Genomic DNA, 16920 nt, shown 5'->3' with positions numbered 1-16920 from the left:
CCGCCAGTTTGTCGCGTCCAGATGGCGGCCCGCGACGGCAACGGGTCGCGTGGCCTGCGCTGCAAGCAACAGGGCGCCGCGGCGGCAATGCCAGCGGCCAGCCAGCCGGGCAGCCACCATTCGCCGGAGCCGCCCCGCGTTCGCGGCCGGGTGGCGGGCTCCCAGGCGGCCCGCCGGCCAGCCGGGCAGCCACCATTCGCCGGAGCCGCCCCGCGTTCGCGGCCGGGTGGCGGGCTCCCAGGCGGCCGGCCGGCCGGCCGGCGGGGCATGATTTGCCGGTTGCGTGCTGGGCTGGTGGCCGTGGCGACTGGCGTCTGGCGTGTTCCAATTCCAATGGCGATAGACGCGTTGCGTTGCGATGCGATCGCTGATGCCGCTGTACGTTAGGCCTGCTAATGGGTTGGGTTGAAATGAGTTTTATGGGGTGGATTTTGAAATGGAGTGTGTTTGGATGATTTAAAATGGGTTGTATTAGTTAATGGGGTGGGTCGGGGCGGGTTCTATATAAATGCGGGTTGAGGCGGGTTGGGGTGGGTTGAAATGGATACTTTTTACAAAATAGTATAACTATATATAAATATGGGTCCCACGTGAGAGCTGGACTCTGAAATTAAAACCACGTGTTTATATCAGAAAATTTTATCGAAATTGACTGAATTTTGTTGGAGATGACTCAGTACGACTGTCAGTTATTTTGTGCAAAGCAGTGTGGCTAGAACTACCTGTAGGCCCCACATGAAGAGCCGGACCCTGGAATTAAAACCTCGCGTTCACACTATAAAATTTTATCGAAATTGAATGAAATTTGTTGGAGATGCCTCAGTACGACTGTCAGCTACTCTGTACAAAGCAGCGTGGCTAGAAGTACACGTGGGCTCCACATCAAGAGCCGGACCCTAGAATTAAAATCTCGCGTTCACACTATAAAATTTTATCGAAATTGACTGAAATTTATTGGAGATGACTCAGTACGACTGGCAGCTACTCTGTGCAAAGCAGCGTGGCTAAAACTACACGTGGGCTCCACATCAAGAGCCAGACCCTAGAATTAAAACCTCGCGTTCACACTATAAAATTTTATCGAAATTGACTGAAATTTGTTGGAGATGATTCAGTACGACTGGCAGCTACTCTGTGCAAAGCAGCGTGGCTAGAACTACACGTGGGCTCCACATCAAGAGCCGGACCCTAGAATTAAAATCTCGCATTCACACTATAAAATTTTATCGAAATTGACTGAAATTTGTTAGAGATGACTCAGTACGACTGGCAGCTACTCTGTGCAAAATAGCGTGACTAGAACTATACGTGGGCTCCACATCAAGAGCCGGACCCTGGAATTAAAACCTCGCGTTCACACTATAAAATTTTATCGAAATTGACTGAAATTTTTAGAAATGAGTCGATATGACTGACAGATACTCTGTGCAAAGTAGTGTGGCTAGACATATATGTGGTCCCCATATTAAGTGTAGAACCACTAAATTTCTCTGCATAGTAGAACTCATGAGTTTTTATGGGTTACCCGCTTATAATGGGGCGGGTTGGTTAGAGTTGAGAAATTAACTAATTGGGTTGGGTGGGGTTGGGTATCTAAATATGTTAATTTTGGGTGGGGTTGGGTATGGTGCGGGTTCCAACCCATTAGCAGGGCTACTGTACGTGATGTGCCTTGGTGCGCGTTTTTTAGTTATTTTTTCGTTTTTGGTTATTATTACGAGGACACATGGCTCAAATGGAGGTGCGTACGTGCTTAGCTACGCGTGTGTGTTCTGGATTTGACCCGACAATAAGAGACAACGGGTTGAGTTACGAGAAGCCGGCACGCGGGTTAGGTGTGTGTGGACTGTGGAGCGAGGAGCGAAACAACACGGTTGCTCGTGTTAAAAGGAGTACATTGACTCGAATAGGACTGGCTAGGGACGCAAATTGGTGACATATAGGTGAACCTACGACTCTTTGTAGTTCAAATATTTGTGCACTTCTTCAAAATAACATTTTATTTTTGAGAAATGATACAAATATATATCAATTTGTTTAGATGGGTGAAAATGGGGCGGCTAGTGGCCGGTGCTGGCTGGAGCTGGTTGGCTGGCTACTCGAGCAGCAGCTCCAGCCTAGCCGAACAGGTTGATACTAGTTTTAGTTTGGCTCCCAGCTACGCAAGCAAATGAAGCTGAGTGTATATCTTAACAAGAGGTGTATGACTGTGCTTGTAGCGGTCTTGATAAATATGACAATACCAATCGATTGTAAATATTTTAGTACGCTGGAAAGCCCACATTTTAGTGCGCTCGATAAATATTTTAGTAGGCTGTAAAAAAGAACAGAAACAGACGGACCAAACCCAAGCACCGTTGTTCTCCCCTCCCCCAGGCAGGGGCGGAGCTGCGTGTAGCTGTCGAGGTCGCCGGACCCCGACGAAATTTGATCAAATCAATGAAAAATTACTGTTTAACACTGTTTAACTATGTGGGCGACCCCGTGTTTAGGCCGTGCGACCCCAGCGACTCTCTCATCTGGCTTCGCCCCTGCTCCCAGGTCTCCGTCTCTGTTGTTCGGATGCGTACGTATATTCGCTGCGTGCTCCCGATTTCCAGACTTGAATGCTAACCGCACGCGCGACAGTGCCACACTTGCGTTCGTACTAGTACTCCCTTCGTAGTCGCGTCGGTGGCCAGTGTCTGGCGGCTGGCGCCTGGGCCTTGGCCGGTGACGACGTGTCGGCGCACACGCCGCGCTCTGCTCTGCTCTGCTACGCCGTCGGATTGTCAAGCCGCGTCGTCAGAGCCTCCAACTAACCAGACGCCAGAGGTTGACGAACGACGGCGGCGGACGGACGGGAGGAGGATGGATCGTCGGAGGGGACGGGCCGTGGGGACCAGGAGCAAGACTGCTGCCTACGCACGTAGCTGGCTCTGAGCCTCTGACTTCCTCGACCGGAGGTTGACGAAATGCGTGGTGGCGCGCGTTGTCGCGGGTCGTCGGTCACCGCCGCGCACCTGGTGGCCCGCCCCGGCTGCCGGCCGGCCGGCCCACTCGACGTCGACGCCCGCCGTGGCGTGGCGTTGGGTACGTCGTCAGCCGCTCAGCGCTCACCAGATCGGCTGATGCGCCGGAGGTTTGACGAACGGAGTGGGTATGATGAGAAGGGATCGGAGGGGGACCGGTGAGGCAGGCCACTGCTTGCTCATGGTGTCAGATTGGATCAGCGAGCGAGGTTGACCGTCAGGTGCACTCGTACAGTCCTACGTATGTTCCTACAGTAGTGCCGGGACCCGTGCATGTTCTTGGGCGGCAGAGGCAGATCGACCGAGGCTGGTGGCCTGGTGGGCGTGGCGGCCGGCCAGTGGGTAGAGGGACGTCTCCCGCGGCGGAGGGAGCAAACGGGGACAGCCGGGGCAGGGCAGAGCTGGCCTGAGCTTCAACTTCTCTGATCACAGAACAAGCAGATGTGTATATGCTGGCCCGTGCGCCGCACTGTGCAGCTTAAAATCGACGAGGAACAGCCGCTCCGACTCCGAGTCTGATGTGGTCATGAGACAATCGGTCTCGCCAGACACCGGAGCAATGCAACGCCGTCCCACCGACAGCGAGTCGTGGCCAGCGCGCCGCCCTGCAAGCAGCGGCCGCGGCATTAGACAGGGCAGGCGGCAAGAGTCTCCGACTTTCTCTCTCCCGTACGCGCCTCCGGCCGGCGCGCCATGACTGGTTGCTGCTGTTGCGTACCGACCGCTGGCCCTGCCCCCTGCGTGCTCCGATTGCCGGAGCCGGCCAGAATCCCCACGCGCGCCGCGTTCGTCGTGGTTACTGGTGAGTGCGCCTGATCGCGCCTCTATCGATCATGCAGGCGCCATGCCGAGGTCGTGCCGTGCCGGCCTGTTGGCCGTCTATAGGCACGAGGGATGCAAGTGGGTACTCAATGATGTTTTATGGGTCAACTAAATAATTACGATGGTATGCTATTCTAGTTAATTTTTTTTTCTAAATTAATTACACACAGAGTCATTCTAGTTTATTTTATCAAAATTTCGAGTCGACCTAATGACCCAAAATAAATATAACTTGCATCCCTAGGAACGGTGGCAACCTGGGGGGGCTCCTATGTATCTTGTGAAAGATGAATAAGTCATCCATCTTTAAAGCCCACTTGGCCCAATTATCTGATGAAATATATTCAACATTTTAATAGAATTAATTCAATATTTTGTTAAACATGTTCAACATTTGCTTTCAAAATGTTGAAACAGTGGAGATGAAATATTAAAATTGACGGCATAAAATGTTGAAAGTACTACAATAAAAATGTTGAAGAGAGCTTCTTCTCCGGCAAGCACGGCGCTTCTTCTCCGGCGGGCGGGGGCGGAGCACGCGGCGCAGAGGCGGGGCGGAGCACGTGGCACAGCGCGTGGAGCGGGCGCAGCGACGGCGCCCGGGTGAGCGGCGGGGCGGGCGCAGCGGCGGGCCCGGAGCTTGCGGCGGCCACTGTGAGGAAGGAGGAGGCAGGAGAAGGGAGATTAGGGTTGAGTAGATCTAATGGACGAGATTTCTTGCACTGATCTCAAACAGTGGAAGATAAATAAGAAAAAATCTTGAGGAAGATGTATATGATTCTTGGGCAATCTGTGAGCAGGCATGGTGGAGATGGATGGATCATGGATGGAGCCCAAGTGCCCAAGGAAGACAGTCTATCAAATTCGACAGGCCACACTTTCCACTGCATGCATATATTGTCTTCTGATGGGCCCATAACTCCATGAGCCCACGAGATGGAGAGTGAACACGCTGAAGAGACGAAAAGGCTTCTCAAACATAATTGGGCCCACGTACGTATCATCGTCATAGTCGAAAGAAGGGGACCGCTTCATGCCCACACTAGCATGGAAAATTCGTGGACCGCTTGCATGGGCTTGATTGAGAAATAAATCCATGGGCCGGCTAGCGCTACTAAACTAGTAGTAGGGCCGGTAAAGTGCGACGAAAATTGATCACCAGGGACGTTACAATCATTTGAGTTGTCACATAAATTTATTAGGTTTAATTTAATCTTACTATTACTAATTGGAGACTCCTTTTGAAGCCTACCGGTGAAGCCACCTAGGATTCTAAGTGGACAATTTAAAAAAATAAATAAATCCTACAAATTCTCACAAAAATCAGAAACATCCGGCCATCAATTCAGCAACTCTAATCATATTAGCCATTGGATCTGTTATCTTTTTCTAATAAATTATCCACCTTTGTCATTATGATAATAGACTAAAATAACCCCTAAATATGTATCTAAATTACCCATCTCTGCCATTATAAAAAATACTCTAAAGTAACCCCCTAATCTTCATGTAAATTACCTACTTATGCTATTATAAAATAATATCAAATAACCCACAAATTTTTATATATATTATCCAATGATAACATAATAAAAAGTTAAATAAACCTAAAATCTGAATCAAAATTATTTTATTACAATAAAATCTTAAAATGCATTAATATAAAATTCTAAATTACTATTTCTGTCATTATTAATATATTATTTATGTTATTATTTATATAAAAATACTAACCATAATGTGTGTGTCACCATATATCTATGTATAAGAGAAGAGATAAGAATACCAATTTTTATATTGTTCACATAGCTCAAAAAAAGTGTTCAATTAAATACATATCAAAAATATTGGATGGGTGATGCAAAGTAAGAAAAAAATTAATAGTAACTAAAGCTTTCACATTTATTACAATTACATAATGATAAATATGTACCTTTGTCGTACTGGATTAGAATATGTAATAATTGGTTAATGAAATGTCCCCTCATAAGAGAGAACTTAAATGTGATACAAACATCAGTCCCAGGAGGCTGATGCCACATTTATTACATCAGATGGTTCATTACCATACAAACCTCCGAGGAGGACACTCGATACAGACGATAATAAAAAGTAACCAAGCTACGACATAACACCAGACCGCAACCCACATGGGGTCTAGCTTGGGCTCAGAGTACTGTGTCAGCGAAAACATCCCGAACAGGGCCGGTTCCACAGGCAAGGTTGGGTGTAGAACGATAACCCTACTCGGCGTCGTCTGGTACGAAGTCTGGGTCTTCCTCTGTAAAAAGTAAGAATGGGGTGAGTACAAACGTACTCAGCAAGTTCAACCACACCCACGGAGGGGGTTATATCAGAATAATATGCACAGGTAAATCAAGGGTAAGGTTACGGTTTAGTTTGTAGAAAGCTAATTTTTATGCAGGGGTTTATTTAGCAGAAAACATTTCAGAAACCAATTTTTGTATTGAGTAACACGGAGTTCAAGTTTTAAACTACTATCGGACTCCCCGTCCGTCGTAGCACACGGCACAACTGCCGGACACAATTCCAAAACAACTCACACCAGCGCATCCCAATAAAACACTAGTTATGTGACCACACCGTAACTCGCCCAGTACCGTGGGCACGGCTATTCGAATAGCTTTTAACTCTGCAGAGGTGTGCAACTTTACCCACAAGCAGGTACCACAACACGAGCACCGAAGTGTCGGTGTAGATCCCGACATAGCCATTACCCACCTTAGCTAAACCTGACTAGCCATCACGGGATGCACCAAGGGGTCATCGACCGTTCACTTAGGTATAACCGGGTATAAGTCACTTGGGGCTTATCCCTTCTCCTTAGTCACCCGTTGCTCTCAGCTCTCCTGATGGCTATCAAATTAGCTAGTAGGATTTATGCTAAGCCGTTGCCCATTCAACGGTCGAGTGGTTTGCACGATAGTGGAGTCATGTGAGATGACACATCAACTTGGTCCTTAGACACGACAAGATGGATATCTCCCTTCTTTGCCCTGCCACATTGGCACGAGCACACCAAATGGCAAATCCGTAGAAATGTCATCCATCCCGTCCAAACTTTCTTTACAAAAGCACCACATTTATCTCATCCCACATATGCACACATTTTCTATATAAAATAAATCGTATTATGAGTAAAGTCCTAAGCGTTATAATATCGATTAACGTCCAAGCAAAAACAGACATTAATCTAGGTGGTCAAGGAATGGTCATCACAAATCAAGGGGTGGCTATCCAACCGTGTTTTTATGCAAGCAAAACTTATGCAATTTTATAAAACAAGCCATTGGGTTGTGTTTATAAAAACTAGGACAGAAACATGCATCAAAGGATGGGATTGAACTTGCCGTCTTCGTAGCCTTCGGGGAGGTCCTGTCCTTCGGGCTCGGGTCGCAGAACAGGTCCTCGTTCACCTGCTCACAGTACTGCTCATTGACGGACTCACCTTCGTTTACTCCGTGGTCTACAGCGCACACAAACAAGCACACAATCAATACAAAGATCTATCATTGAGCTCGAATCGGGAACACATAAGATATGGGGTACAGAGTAATATTTTTGGGCGGTTCCCTAATGGCATGGTTGAAACTAAGTTATGAGAGGCGTGGTAAAGTTTCGGGTTGATCAGAGTTCATTTGGTGCATGAAATGATAGGTTAACGGGGTGTTTAGGGTTTAAAACAGGGTCCAGGGGCTTGGTTGTAATTAATGAAAGGGCTTAATTAGAATTTTCAGAAAGGTTTTGGTTATTCTGGAAATGGTGGGGTTCTAATTACAAATAAGTTTATACAATGAAGGATTTGTTTGTAAATCCAATAAAGGGTGAGGCCTTTATTTGCTAAACTTCAAAGGGTGGAAAGGGTTCTTTAGTAATTTAGAAGAGAAGGGAAGGGCCTAGGGGCAAATGTGCCCTCTTCTTCCTCCTCCCTCCACGGGAAACAGAGGAGGAGGGCTCGGGGCGCCGGCGGCCTTGGGCCGGCGGCCCTGAGGCTCTGCGGCGGCCTTGAGGAGGGGGGAAAGGAGGTGCGGGCCATGGGGAACTCACTCCCCGCCCTGATTTGGGACGAGGTGCGATGAGGCGGCGGTGCCACAGGGTCAGAGGGCGGCGGGCGGTGGTGCGGTGGTGGTGACGCCGTGGGGCGTGAGGGGTGGCCAGGGAGTGGGGGGAGGAGCACCAGAGAGGGCTCGAGCTTGATTGCACCTGCTCACCTCGGACTGGAGTGGAGCAGAGAGGCGGGTCAACAGGAGGCGGGTGCGGCGGCGGAGTAGCTCTGCGGCGGCGGCGCTGGAGCTTGGGAGGAGGTGCTGAAGGAGGCGGAGGAGGTCGTGGGGCGAAGGGGCGGTGCTGGGCGCCCTTTTATAGGCGAGCTAAGGCGGCGGGACGCGGGCGGAGGCCGGCGAGCGGTGATGCGACGGCACGGCGCTGTGCGGCACTGGCGGGGCGTCAACGACGGCGGTGGCGCGGTTGGCAAGGCGAGCACTGGTGACGCGATGCCTCAGGCAGGCGGCGACCGTGCGCAGGCGGCGCTGTTCCGAGGTCGCCGGCACTGTGCGGCGTCAACGGCGGTCGGCCGGTGGCGTGGCATGTGCGGGCGCGCGGGTCGGGGCGCGGCCGCGTGTGCGTGGGCGCGCAGAGGCGGTTCTGGAGCGGGCATGCTCACGCGCGCTGGCGCGCGGGCCTGCGGCCGTGGTGCGGCGTGGCCGTCGCGGCTCGGCGCGCCGAGCGCCGTGTGCGCGGGCGTACGGCCAGTCCGGGGCGGCGCGCGTGCACGCGGCCGAGCGGGTGCTGCGTGCGTGGCCGGCGGAGCAGGTGGCGGCCGAGGTCGTGCGCGCGCGGGGCAGGCGAGCAGGGGCGGGCCGGGCCGAGCGGCGTTCGGGAGTCGGCCGGGCGGGCTCGGGGAAGAGGGAGGGAGTGCCGAGTCGCGCGGGGAGAGAGAAGAGAGGGAAGAGAAAGGAAAAGAAAGAAAAGGAAGAAATTAGGAAAAAGAAAAAGAAAAGGAGGGGGGAGAGAGAGAAAGAAGAGAGAGGGAGATAGATTTGCGCCGGATCCGCGGCGCGCGGTCGGCCACGCGCAGCGCCGATCACGCGTGCGCGGCCGGGTGCGTGCGCGGGTCAAGGGCGAACAGGGTGATGGATTCGGGTGTCGGGGTCAGGTCTTTCAGGGATCAGGAGATCGGGCGGAAAAACTCCGAGCTCAACGATGAACACTTGGTTTTGAAACTAATTATCGCACGATTTAATTTAGCGGAATTTTGAGATGTTACAGTTAAAAAGAGCGTAAGATAAATAATCATTAGATATCTTTAACTAGCCCGTGTGGGAGTACGAGTTGATAGACTAGTTTCTCTAAAGGTGGTAAAATGCCGTCAAATTTGGCCTATATAATCTAAGAGCCGAGCTTCAAAAAGGTCAGACTCTAATTCTATATAATTTTGAGCTAAAAATTTTAAAGGTCAAGTTAAGATGTGAAGGGACAACTACGACCACCCTCTAGGAGTAATAGAACTACTAGGGAAAATGAGTAACGGTCACATCCCTGATCCTAGCTAGCTAAACCATGACATCGTCGTACACCATGTATACGTATACGTGGTGTACACAATCGCATACGGGCATGGGCCATGGGCCGTACGCGTACGCTCCGTCCTAGCAACACCCGTATGCACCGTCCTTGTACTACGCGGCCGCAGCAGTGGGGACCTGCGGCACAGTGGCGTCACACGCGCAACGGAATTTCAGTCACGTTTGCTATTGCTGCTCCTGCGTTGCTGTCACCTGCAGCTGCATCAGCGCAGCACTACACATGCAGGACCTATAAATTGTACTATCCGATTAATCAGCAGTCTAATTAATCCAGGCATCAGGCGTCAGCTAATTAAACTGCCGGCCAGAATATATGTATAGCGCACACGGCCTCTTCCAAGCCGCAACCTGTCTTCTCTCGCTCCATTATCTTCCCCTCCTCGAGGTCGAATTGTTTATACATGTGCTCGCTCTATCATCGCCATCGTCGTCATCCCTTGTCTGATCAAGCAAAGAACACATGCATAACCCCCCTGTGCGTGGTTCCTGGAGTTCGTCACACCATTCATGCGCTAGCTAGCTGATCGATCTCAGCGCCGCAGCTAGTTTTGTCGTCCCATGGCCATGCAGCTAGCATCTGCAATTTCTCCCAGCTTCTAGCTAGTTTGCTAGGGAAGATAGGTAGCCACCAGCTAAGCCGGCCGTCACTACTGGAATCATCCTAGCTCGCTATAAGTAGTGCAACGCTCCAAGAGCGGGAGAGCATCCGGCCGAGGTGAGCAGAGCATCCCGACGACAGTGAGCAGAAGGTAGCAGGCGCCGGCCAGAGAGCTGAGGTGAGCTCGTCCCGTCGCTCATGGAAGGCGCAGGAGCCGGGTGGCCGGAGCCGGTGGTGCGGGTGCAGTCGCTGTCGGAGAGCGGCGCCGCCACCATCCCGGAGCGCTACGTCAAGCCGGAGGCGGAGCGCCCGGCGGCGGCGGCGGCCGGGGGAGCGACGGCAGCAGAGGGCATCCCCGTGGTGGACCTGTCGTCGCCGGGCGACCCGGCGACGGCGCGGGCGGTGTCGGAGGCGTGCCGCGAGTGGGGCTTCTTCCAGGCGGTGAACCACGGCGTGCCCCCGGAGCTCCTCCGGCGCGCGCGGGGCGTGTGGCGCGGCTTCTTCCGGCAGCCGATGGAGGTGAAGCAGCGGTACGCCAACTCGCCGGCGACGTACGAGGGGTACGGCAGCCGGCTGGGCGTGGAGAAGGGCGCCGTCCTCGACTGGGGCGACTACTACTTCCTCCACGTCCGCCCGCCCCACCTCTTCGACCCTGACAATTGGCCACACCTCCCCCCGGGCCCGGACCTCAGGTAGGTACACAGTACATACATACACATCTTTGTGTATATACAACAAATACGTATACATATACATATAAACATATACGGAACGTGTCAGCAGCAGTGACACATGTAGCGCTACTGCGCTACCTTCGTTTCTCTATCTACTCTATCTCTATAATAATAATAAAATATAGTATGATTTTGTTTTGGCTCATGACCCACGCACGGGGTGGATTTATTTAATTTTTCCCTGCTGCGTGCGAGCGAGCTGCAGGGAGACGACGGAGGAGTACAGCCGAGAGGTGGCGGCGCTGTGCGGGCGCCTGATGACGGCGATGTCGGTGGGGCTGGGCGCCGGGCCGTCGCGGCTGCAGGAGGCGTTCGGCGGCGCGGAGGGCGCCGGGGTGTGCGTGCGGGTGAACTACTACCCGCGGTGCCCGCAGCCGGAGCTGACGCTGGGCCTGTCCTCGCACTCGGACCCCGGCGGCATGACCGTTCTCCTCGCCGACGACCGCGTCCGGGGCCTCCAGGTCCGCCGCCGCGGCGCCTGGGTCACCGTCGACCCCGTGCCCGACGCTTTCATCGTCAACGTCGGCGACCAAATCCAGGTACGCGCGCAACGCCCACCGCCCAGGCATCTCGATCGCCAGGGTGCGTGTGCACTGCACACGTACTCGTTTCAGTTTTCCCCTGCGATTTTCTCGCGGCCGGGCGCCCATGCATGTGATCCCTAGCTCCTCGCGCGACGTACGACTGACCGCACGGGCAGAGGGCCAGGCCCGGCCTGAGCGGCTGGGCCTCTCATCAGGCGACCAGAAAATAGCTAGGCAGCAGCGGATCGATGACGATGATTCAGACGTGACGGGGCAGCACACGTGCTCAAATTACCGTAGCAGCAGCGACCGTTTCGTCAACCCCAGCCATGCATATCCATCCGGCCACCCATCTGACAAAACGGACGGCCCGTCGTTGTCCGCCGACGTCGCGATTGGACGCTGCGCTACGGCAACGGGCGGGGGAGTTAAATTATCGGCCAGTAATACTCGCTTGCCGGCCTCGTGCTTCCTCTTTCACATTTTTTTACTCCTTATCGGCCAGTATACCTCGTCACTGCCCGTGATAGATGCCGGCCGTGACCCAAGAGAAAACGACGATGCTATGGCTAGCGCTAACGCAGTACGGTTGACCATAGCTAGCTAGACAAGTCGCTGCCATGGTGATCCATGGAGGATTACAGCGACCGTGGCTTCCTCCCAAGCCATCCGTTAGGTTTTCACCACATGGCGGATGTGTAGGCTTAATGCCCGGTGCAGTGCGTGGTTAATAGATACTAGTAGGTGATAAGTGGTATGTGGTGCCTAGATGATGACTAATATAGCTTGGACGAGCTTGTCGTCGTCGATCGTGTACGAGACGAGTTACCAAAGCTTCTCGCGGCTCATCAACGATAGAGCAACAAAGCTCGGGGCTCCATGAAACCATTGTAGCCGACTCAGGTTCAAAGTCGATATACTCCCTCCATACAAAAAAACTTGACGTTTAAGAGTATATGCTTAACTATATATAAGTGTCCGTATAGAAAATTTTAGATACATTGTTAGTAGTAAAAAATGACATGTTACCCTTAATTAACTATAGCAGTTATTGGTTCCTAGATCATCAATAAATGCAAATGCGTTGGAACCAGAAAAGTAACATCTACTTGAGCATTTGATTTGCTGCATGCATTTTTTCTATACTAGCATTTGATATTGCTTTAATTTAATATAATTTATTAAAATCTAAAAGAACACTCTTTGTTGGGGACAAAATTTAATAGCTAAACAAACAGTTATTCTGGGACGGAGAAAGTTAGGTGGCTAGAATGATCTGACATTGTTATCGATATACGGTGGATGCATTTTCGAAATAGGACACCGGCTCGAGTAAAACTACTGACAAGCGTATGTTTGAGGGACTTTGTAGCTGCGCGAGTCATCTAAGTGGGCACTGTGCAAGGCGTGAATAGTCAGCTTAGGCGTGCACGAATATCGGTACACGAGTATGGCCGTGCATGCAAATTTTATTTTATTTTTTGAAATGTTGTGCATGCAAATTAAACCACGCGCTTCTGCAGCAAATCATGAGCGCTGACCATTCAACACCACCACGTCCGGTTCGATGTAATTAATCGGTCCATGCGCTCGCTGGACCCCCATCTGAATCTGATCGCTCGTATCATATCGTATCACCCTTTTGGAGGGCGCTAGAAGCATTCATTCATATCATTTTTCATTGTTGTTTGCTAGATAGCCCATGCTGCTTTCCTTCATTTAGCTAGGGTTGGAAAAGACTCTTTGTTTTTTCAAGAAAATAAATAAATCGTCCTCAGAGATCGAATAGGTTTTGCTGATGCAGACATGAACAGTTGGCACCGGCGCAGGAAAGGGAAAAAGGAAATACTATAGAAAAATCTGATCAACTCCATCTCACTTTGTATAGATTTTCTCCTCCAATGCAACAACAATAATAAATAATATCACAAAGAGAAATTGCACTGCCGTAAGAAAGAGAAGAGCTGAATGGTCTGAACAAATGAACAATTTGAAGGGTTTTTCTCTGTTTTTTTGAAGAGAATTTATATTCTTTTTCAGAAACAAAAACAACACTCCACAATTGCCCGGCGAAAGGGAAAACGACGCGAAATAAGAAAAAGAAAAGATTCCCATCTGCGCGAATTGAGACCGCACGGATCACGAGGTGACAGTGCAACTAACCCTGCCGTGCCAGCCCACCGTGCCCACAGGCCACAAGAGTCGGGGCTTCCCAAAATAGGCATGCGCCCACGTGCCGCCGAGCCGTAGAGGGCATGCGGCGCGATGCGGCAGGCCCGGTGCCGCCATCAATGCGATCTCGCCGGCCGGCCCTGCGCCGCTCTTACGTCAGCGACGGTGAGCGGCGACTAGTCTGCGTGCGCGCTGGACCATCCCCATCGATCCGTTGGTTGGGACAGGCAACAGCGAACAGCGCGCACCGCCCGAATCTCTGCGTGTAGGCGCAGCAGCAGATCGATCCGTGAGCTTCTCTGCTGCTTGCAAAACCGAAACGTGCACGCTTGCGTTGGGCCGGAGGGAGCTCTTGGCTCATAAGTCGTGCCTAGAACTAGAAATAAACCAAGGTTACGTATTCTTGCTATTGTTTTTGTTTTGTTTTACCTAAACGCATGTATCCAAAGAGAGAGCACATATGCGAAACGCCGTATATACGTACGGCTAACGTTTACTAGTACGTTTACGTATGCCTGCACGTATATATACTGAAAACTATAAATGCGCGTAGGAGTATATAAAATTTGTCCTAAAGAGTAACTAACATGCTCGTTAGGTAAGTTATGGGCTTATGGCAAGGGGAGTCGATGCATGGATCAATATCTATCTCAGGTTGCATTGTTAAGGGTTTATAAAATGACCAACGTACCCTTGGGGATATATGCATGCATGTTCATCTTGGGATAATATTGGGATATATGCTGCCACGGCCAGCGCGCTAGAGACCGATCGAGCTGCGTGCTGTGGCATTGGCAGGTTGTGCGTGCTGGTCCCGATCGACGCCGTGCAGCGCCAGGCTGAGCCATGAAAAGCGGCGAGACCACCGGCCGGCCGCACGTTTTCCACAGGGTGCTCCCGGCCTAGCTAGCTCGCTGCCTTTTCCTTTTCCCTGCAGGCAGAGGCAGGACCGTGTCGCGTGTGGTGTCAGCTAGCTAGCAGGGTCCGCACCAAATCTGATTCGCGCCTCAGCTTTATGGTTCTGCGCTGCTGTCTGAAAACGCACGGGCACGGCTGGGTGCGCGTGCCCACCGCTTGGAATTGTCAACTGTGGCCTGGCCGGCCATGCATGCAGGTGAACGACCTCTGCTAGGTCAGACAGACCTGCTGCCCAGGCTCGCTCATCAGCTATTCAGTTCAGTAGGGAGTGTGCACGACAGCATGAGCAGCTGCCTCGCTGTTGTGCTAGCTGCCTTCGTCCCGATCCACCAAACCACGCCCATGTTTTTTTTCCCTTTGTGTGAACGTTGGGGACCCAATATAATTCACGCTTGAGATCGAGCATGCGTCTGTATTTAATTTCCATATTTATTAATACTCCTACATATTTTTTTTAATTTGTTGCACGTGTATATATATGCATGATGCATGATGACTGTATATATATGATCGACGATGTGCATGCAGGTGCTGACGAACGCGACGTACCGCAGCGTGGAGCACCGGGTGATGGTGAACGCGGCGGAGGAGCGGCTGTCGGTGGCGCTCTTCTACAACCCCCGGAGCGACCTCCCGCTGGCGCCCCTGCCGGAGCTCGTCTCGCCGGAGCGCCCCTCGCTCTACAGCCCCATGACCTTCGACGAGTACCGCCTCTTCATCCGCCGCAAGGGCCCACGCGGCAAGACCCAGGTCGACTCCCTCAAGGCCACCGCCGTCGGCGGCGCAGCTACATGATGATGCATGCATCCGTCTGCTGCTGCCCGCCCGAATAATATTACTTTGATTATTAGGTTAGCCTATGTTGATTACTAGTACTGTGGACATCATTCTCATCAAATGAAGAGTTATTAATTATTAGTCCTTAGAGCAACTGCAGTAGGGCTACTAAATGAGCTGTCATTTCCATATTTGCTCGGTGAGTGCAAAAAATTGATCTCCAGCAGGCCTTCCAAATTAGCTGTCATTTTAGTAGGCCTTCCAAAATTTTCCCCTCACCCCCCTCCACCCCCAATTTGGTGGCCCTCTATTTGGGCTGCCAACTATGGGCCCTCTATAGAAGCCCAATTTACTCGGCCTGCTGTAGTGGAGGCCCATATTTATGTGAGTAAAATTTAGAAGTGAGCTTCTAAATAGACATTTGCTCACTCAAATTTAGAAGCCCTACTGGAGTTGCTCTTAGTTATTGATACGTTTCTTTCATTCACACACCCTGCTGCCTCCAATAATGTCAGTCTCAATAGTAGTTTCATAAACATTAATTTCTATGTCACATTACCAATTTTGCTGATTTGGCGAGATATTTATTAGAACAGATAAGAAACAGTTTCATCATGTGAGAGTAGTTTCATGCTCATGAAACTTTTGTGGCACATGAAACTCTCCATTGAGACTAATCTCAGTGGGAGTGTCATAGGAGTGTCTAAATTAGATAAAATGACAAAGTTATTATGAAGAGAAAGAAGGAGGACTGTCATGAGATGTGAGAGGAGTGTCATCACCATAATAACTTTGTCATTTCATAATAACTTTGCCTATTTCAGCCCAACAACCACCAATTGGGCTGTTACACTATCTGTCAACCCATTCTCAACGAGAAATTAATCCATAAATTTTCAACTAAGGAATATTTGACTTGGTCATGACACAAGTGTCGCATGCCAGTTGGGCTGCATAGCAACGGCTCGATTTGTCTAGCTCGGCGTGCTGTGTAAACACTCTTCACATGCGCAAGCCAAACAAGGTGATGGTGAGAGGGAAACAAAAATCAAAACTCCATTATTGTTACTCGACAACGACCATCGCTCGAATCCATAATCAATTGTATCTTCAATGAGAACGGAGGAAAAATATGGATTGGTTCTTTCAAATGTATCACCAATCATTCTCCGAAATATATTACTCCCGTATCCTCCACATGTGAACGAAAATGATTGGTCGTCTTTATCAACATCATATAATAATCCATATAAAATCCATTTAAATAGCATAGATATGAAAAAAAAGTGACTCATACTCATAAGTCGCCATGCTCCTCAATTTGATGCTTAAGTGAGTGAGCTAGGTTATTGTGCCCTTTTCAAAATAAAAAAGTAGCAGAAAGAGAATGAATATTGGTCACGGATTCCAGATATGCATGACGACACATATTGAACCTGCTTGTGCACGCCAATATTTTACCTGCAATAATGCTTAATTTTAACAAATGGAAAATATTTGATAAAGTGGCCTGAAAAATCATTTTCAGATCTTATACTAAAAACAGACGATGGATAAGGATAGCATGGCCTGACAGCCACAATGGGAAAGCAAAGATACAGCTAGCTAGCGGACAATGTATTGTATGCACACATTTTCTGATAGCTGTTTGGCCTTTACTTTTAAATTCTTATGAGTTATGATGGCCCTCTCTTGACAGCAACATAAAATGGCATATGATTCAATAGTGTTCTGTGAAAAAGAATAAGCTGGAATAAA

The 16920-nt window shown here is 50.4% G+C and overlaps 1 protein-coding gene across 1 annotated transcript; it reads left to right on the top strand.

Moving 5' to 3' along the window:
- The first annotated feature begins 9723 nt into the window (after window positions 1–9723).
- LOC120697334 (probable 2-oxoglutarate-dependent dioxygenase At5g05600) lies at window positions 9724–15647 on the top strand. The gene is made up of 3 exons (XM_039980511.1): window positions 9724–10729; window positions 10977–11310; window positions 14914–15647. The coding sequence occupies exons 1-3, from the start codon at window positions 10236–10238 to the stop codon at window positions 15178–15180; spliced, it is 1095 nt and encodes a 364-aa protein (XP_039836445.1). The 5' UTR covers window positions 9724–10235; the 3' UTR covers window positions 15181–15647.
- Window positions 15648–16920: the final 1273 nt, after the last annotated feature.

The sequence above is a fragment of the Panicum virgatum genome, chromosome 3K (genome assembly GCF_016808335.1).
Source record: "Panicum virgatum strain AP13 chromosome 3K, P.virgatum_v5, whole genome shotgun sequence".
Lineage (NCBI taxonomy): Eukaryota > Viridiplantae > Streptophyta > Magnoliopsida > Poales > Poaceae > Panicum > Panicum virgatum.
This window is presented reverse-complemented; position numbering and strand designations above follow the sequence as displayed.

Coding starts and splice junctions, on each gene's coding strand:
- LOC120697334 (XM_039980511.1), top strand. CDS start 10,236: ATGGAAGGCGCAGGAGCCGGGTGGCCGGAGCCGGTGGTGCGGGTGCAG. Junction 10,730..10,976: donor CCCCCGGGCCCGGACCTCAG/GTAGGTACACAG, acceptor AGCGAGCTGCAG/GGAGACGACGGAGGAGTACA. Junction 11,311..14,913: donor ACGTCGGCGACCAAATCCAG/GTACGCGCGCAA, acceptor ATGTGCATGCAG/GTGCTGACGAACGCGACGTA.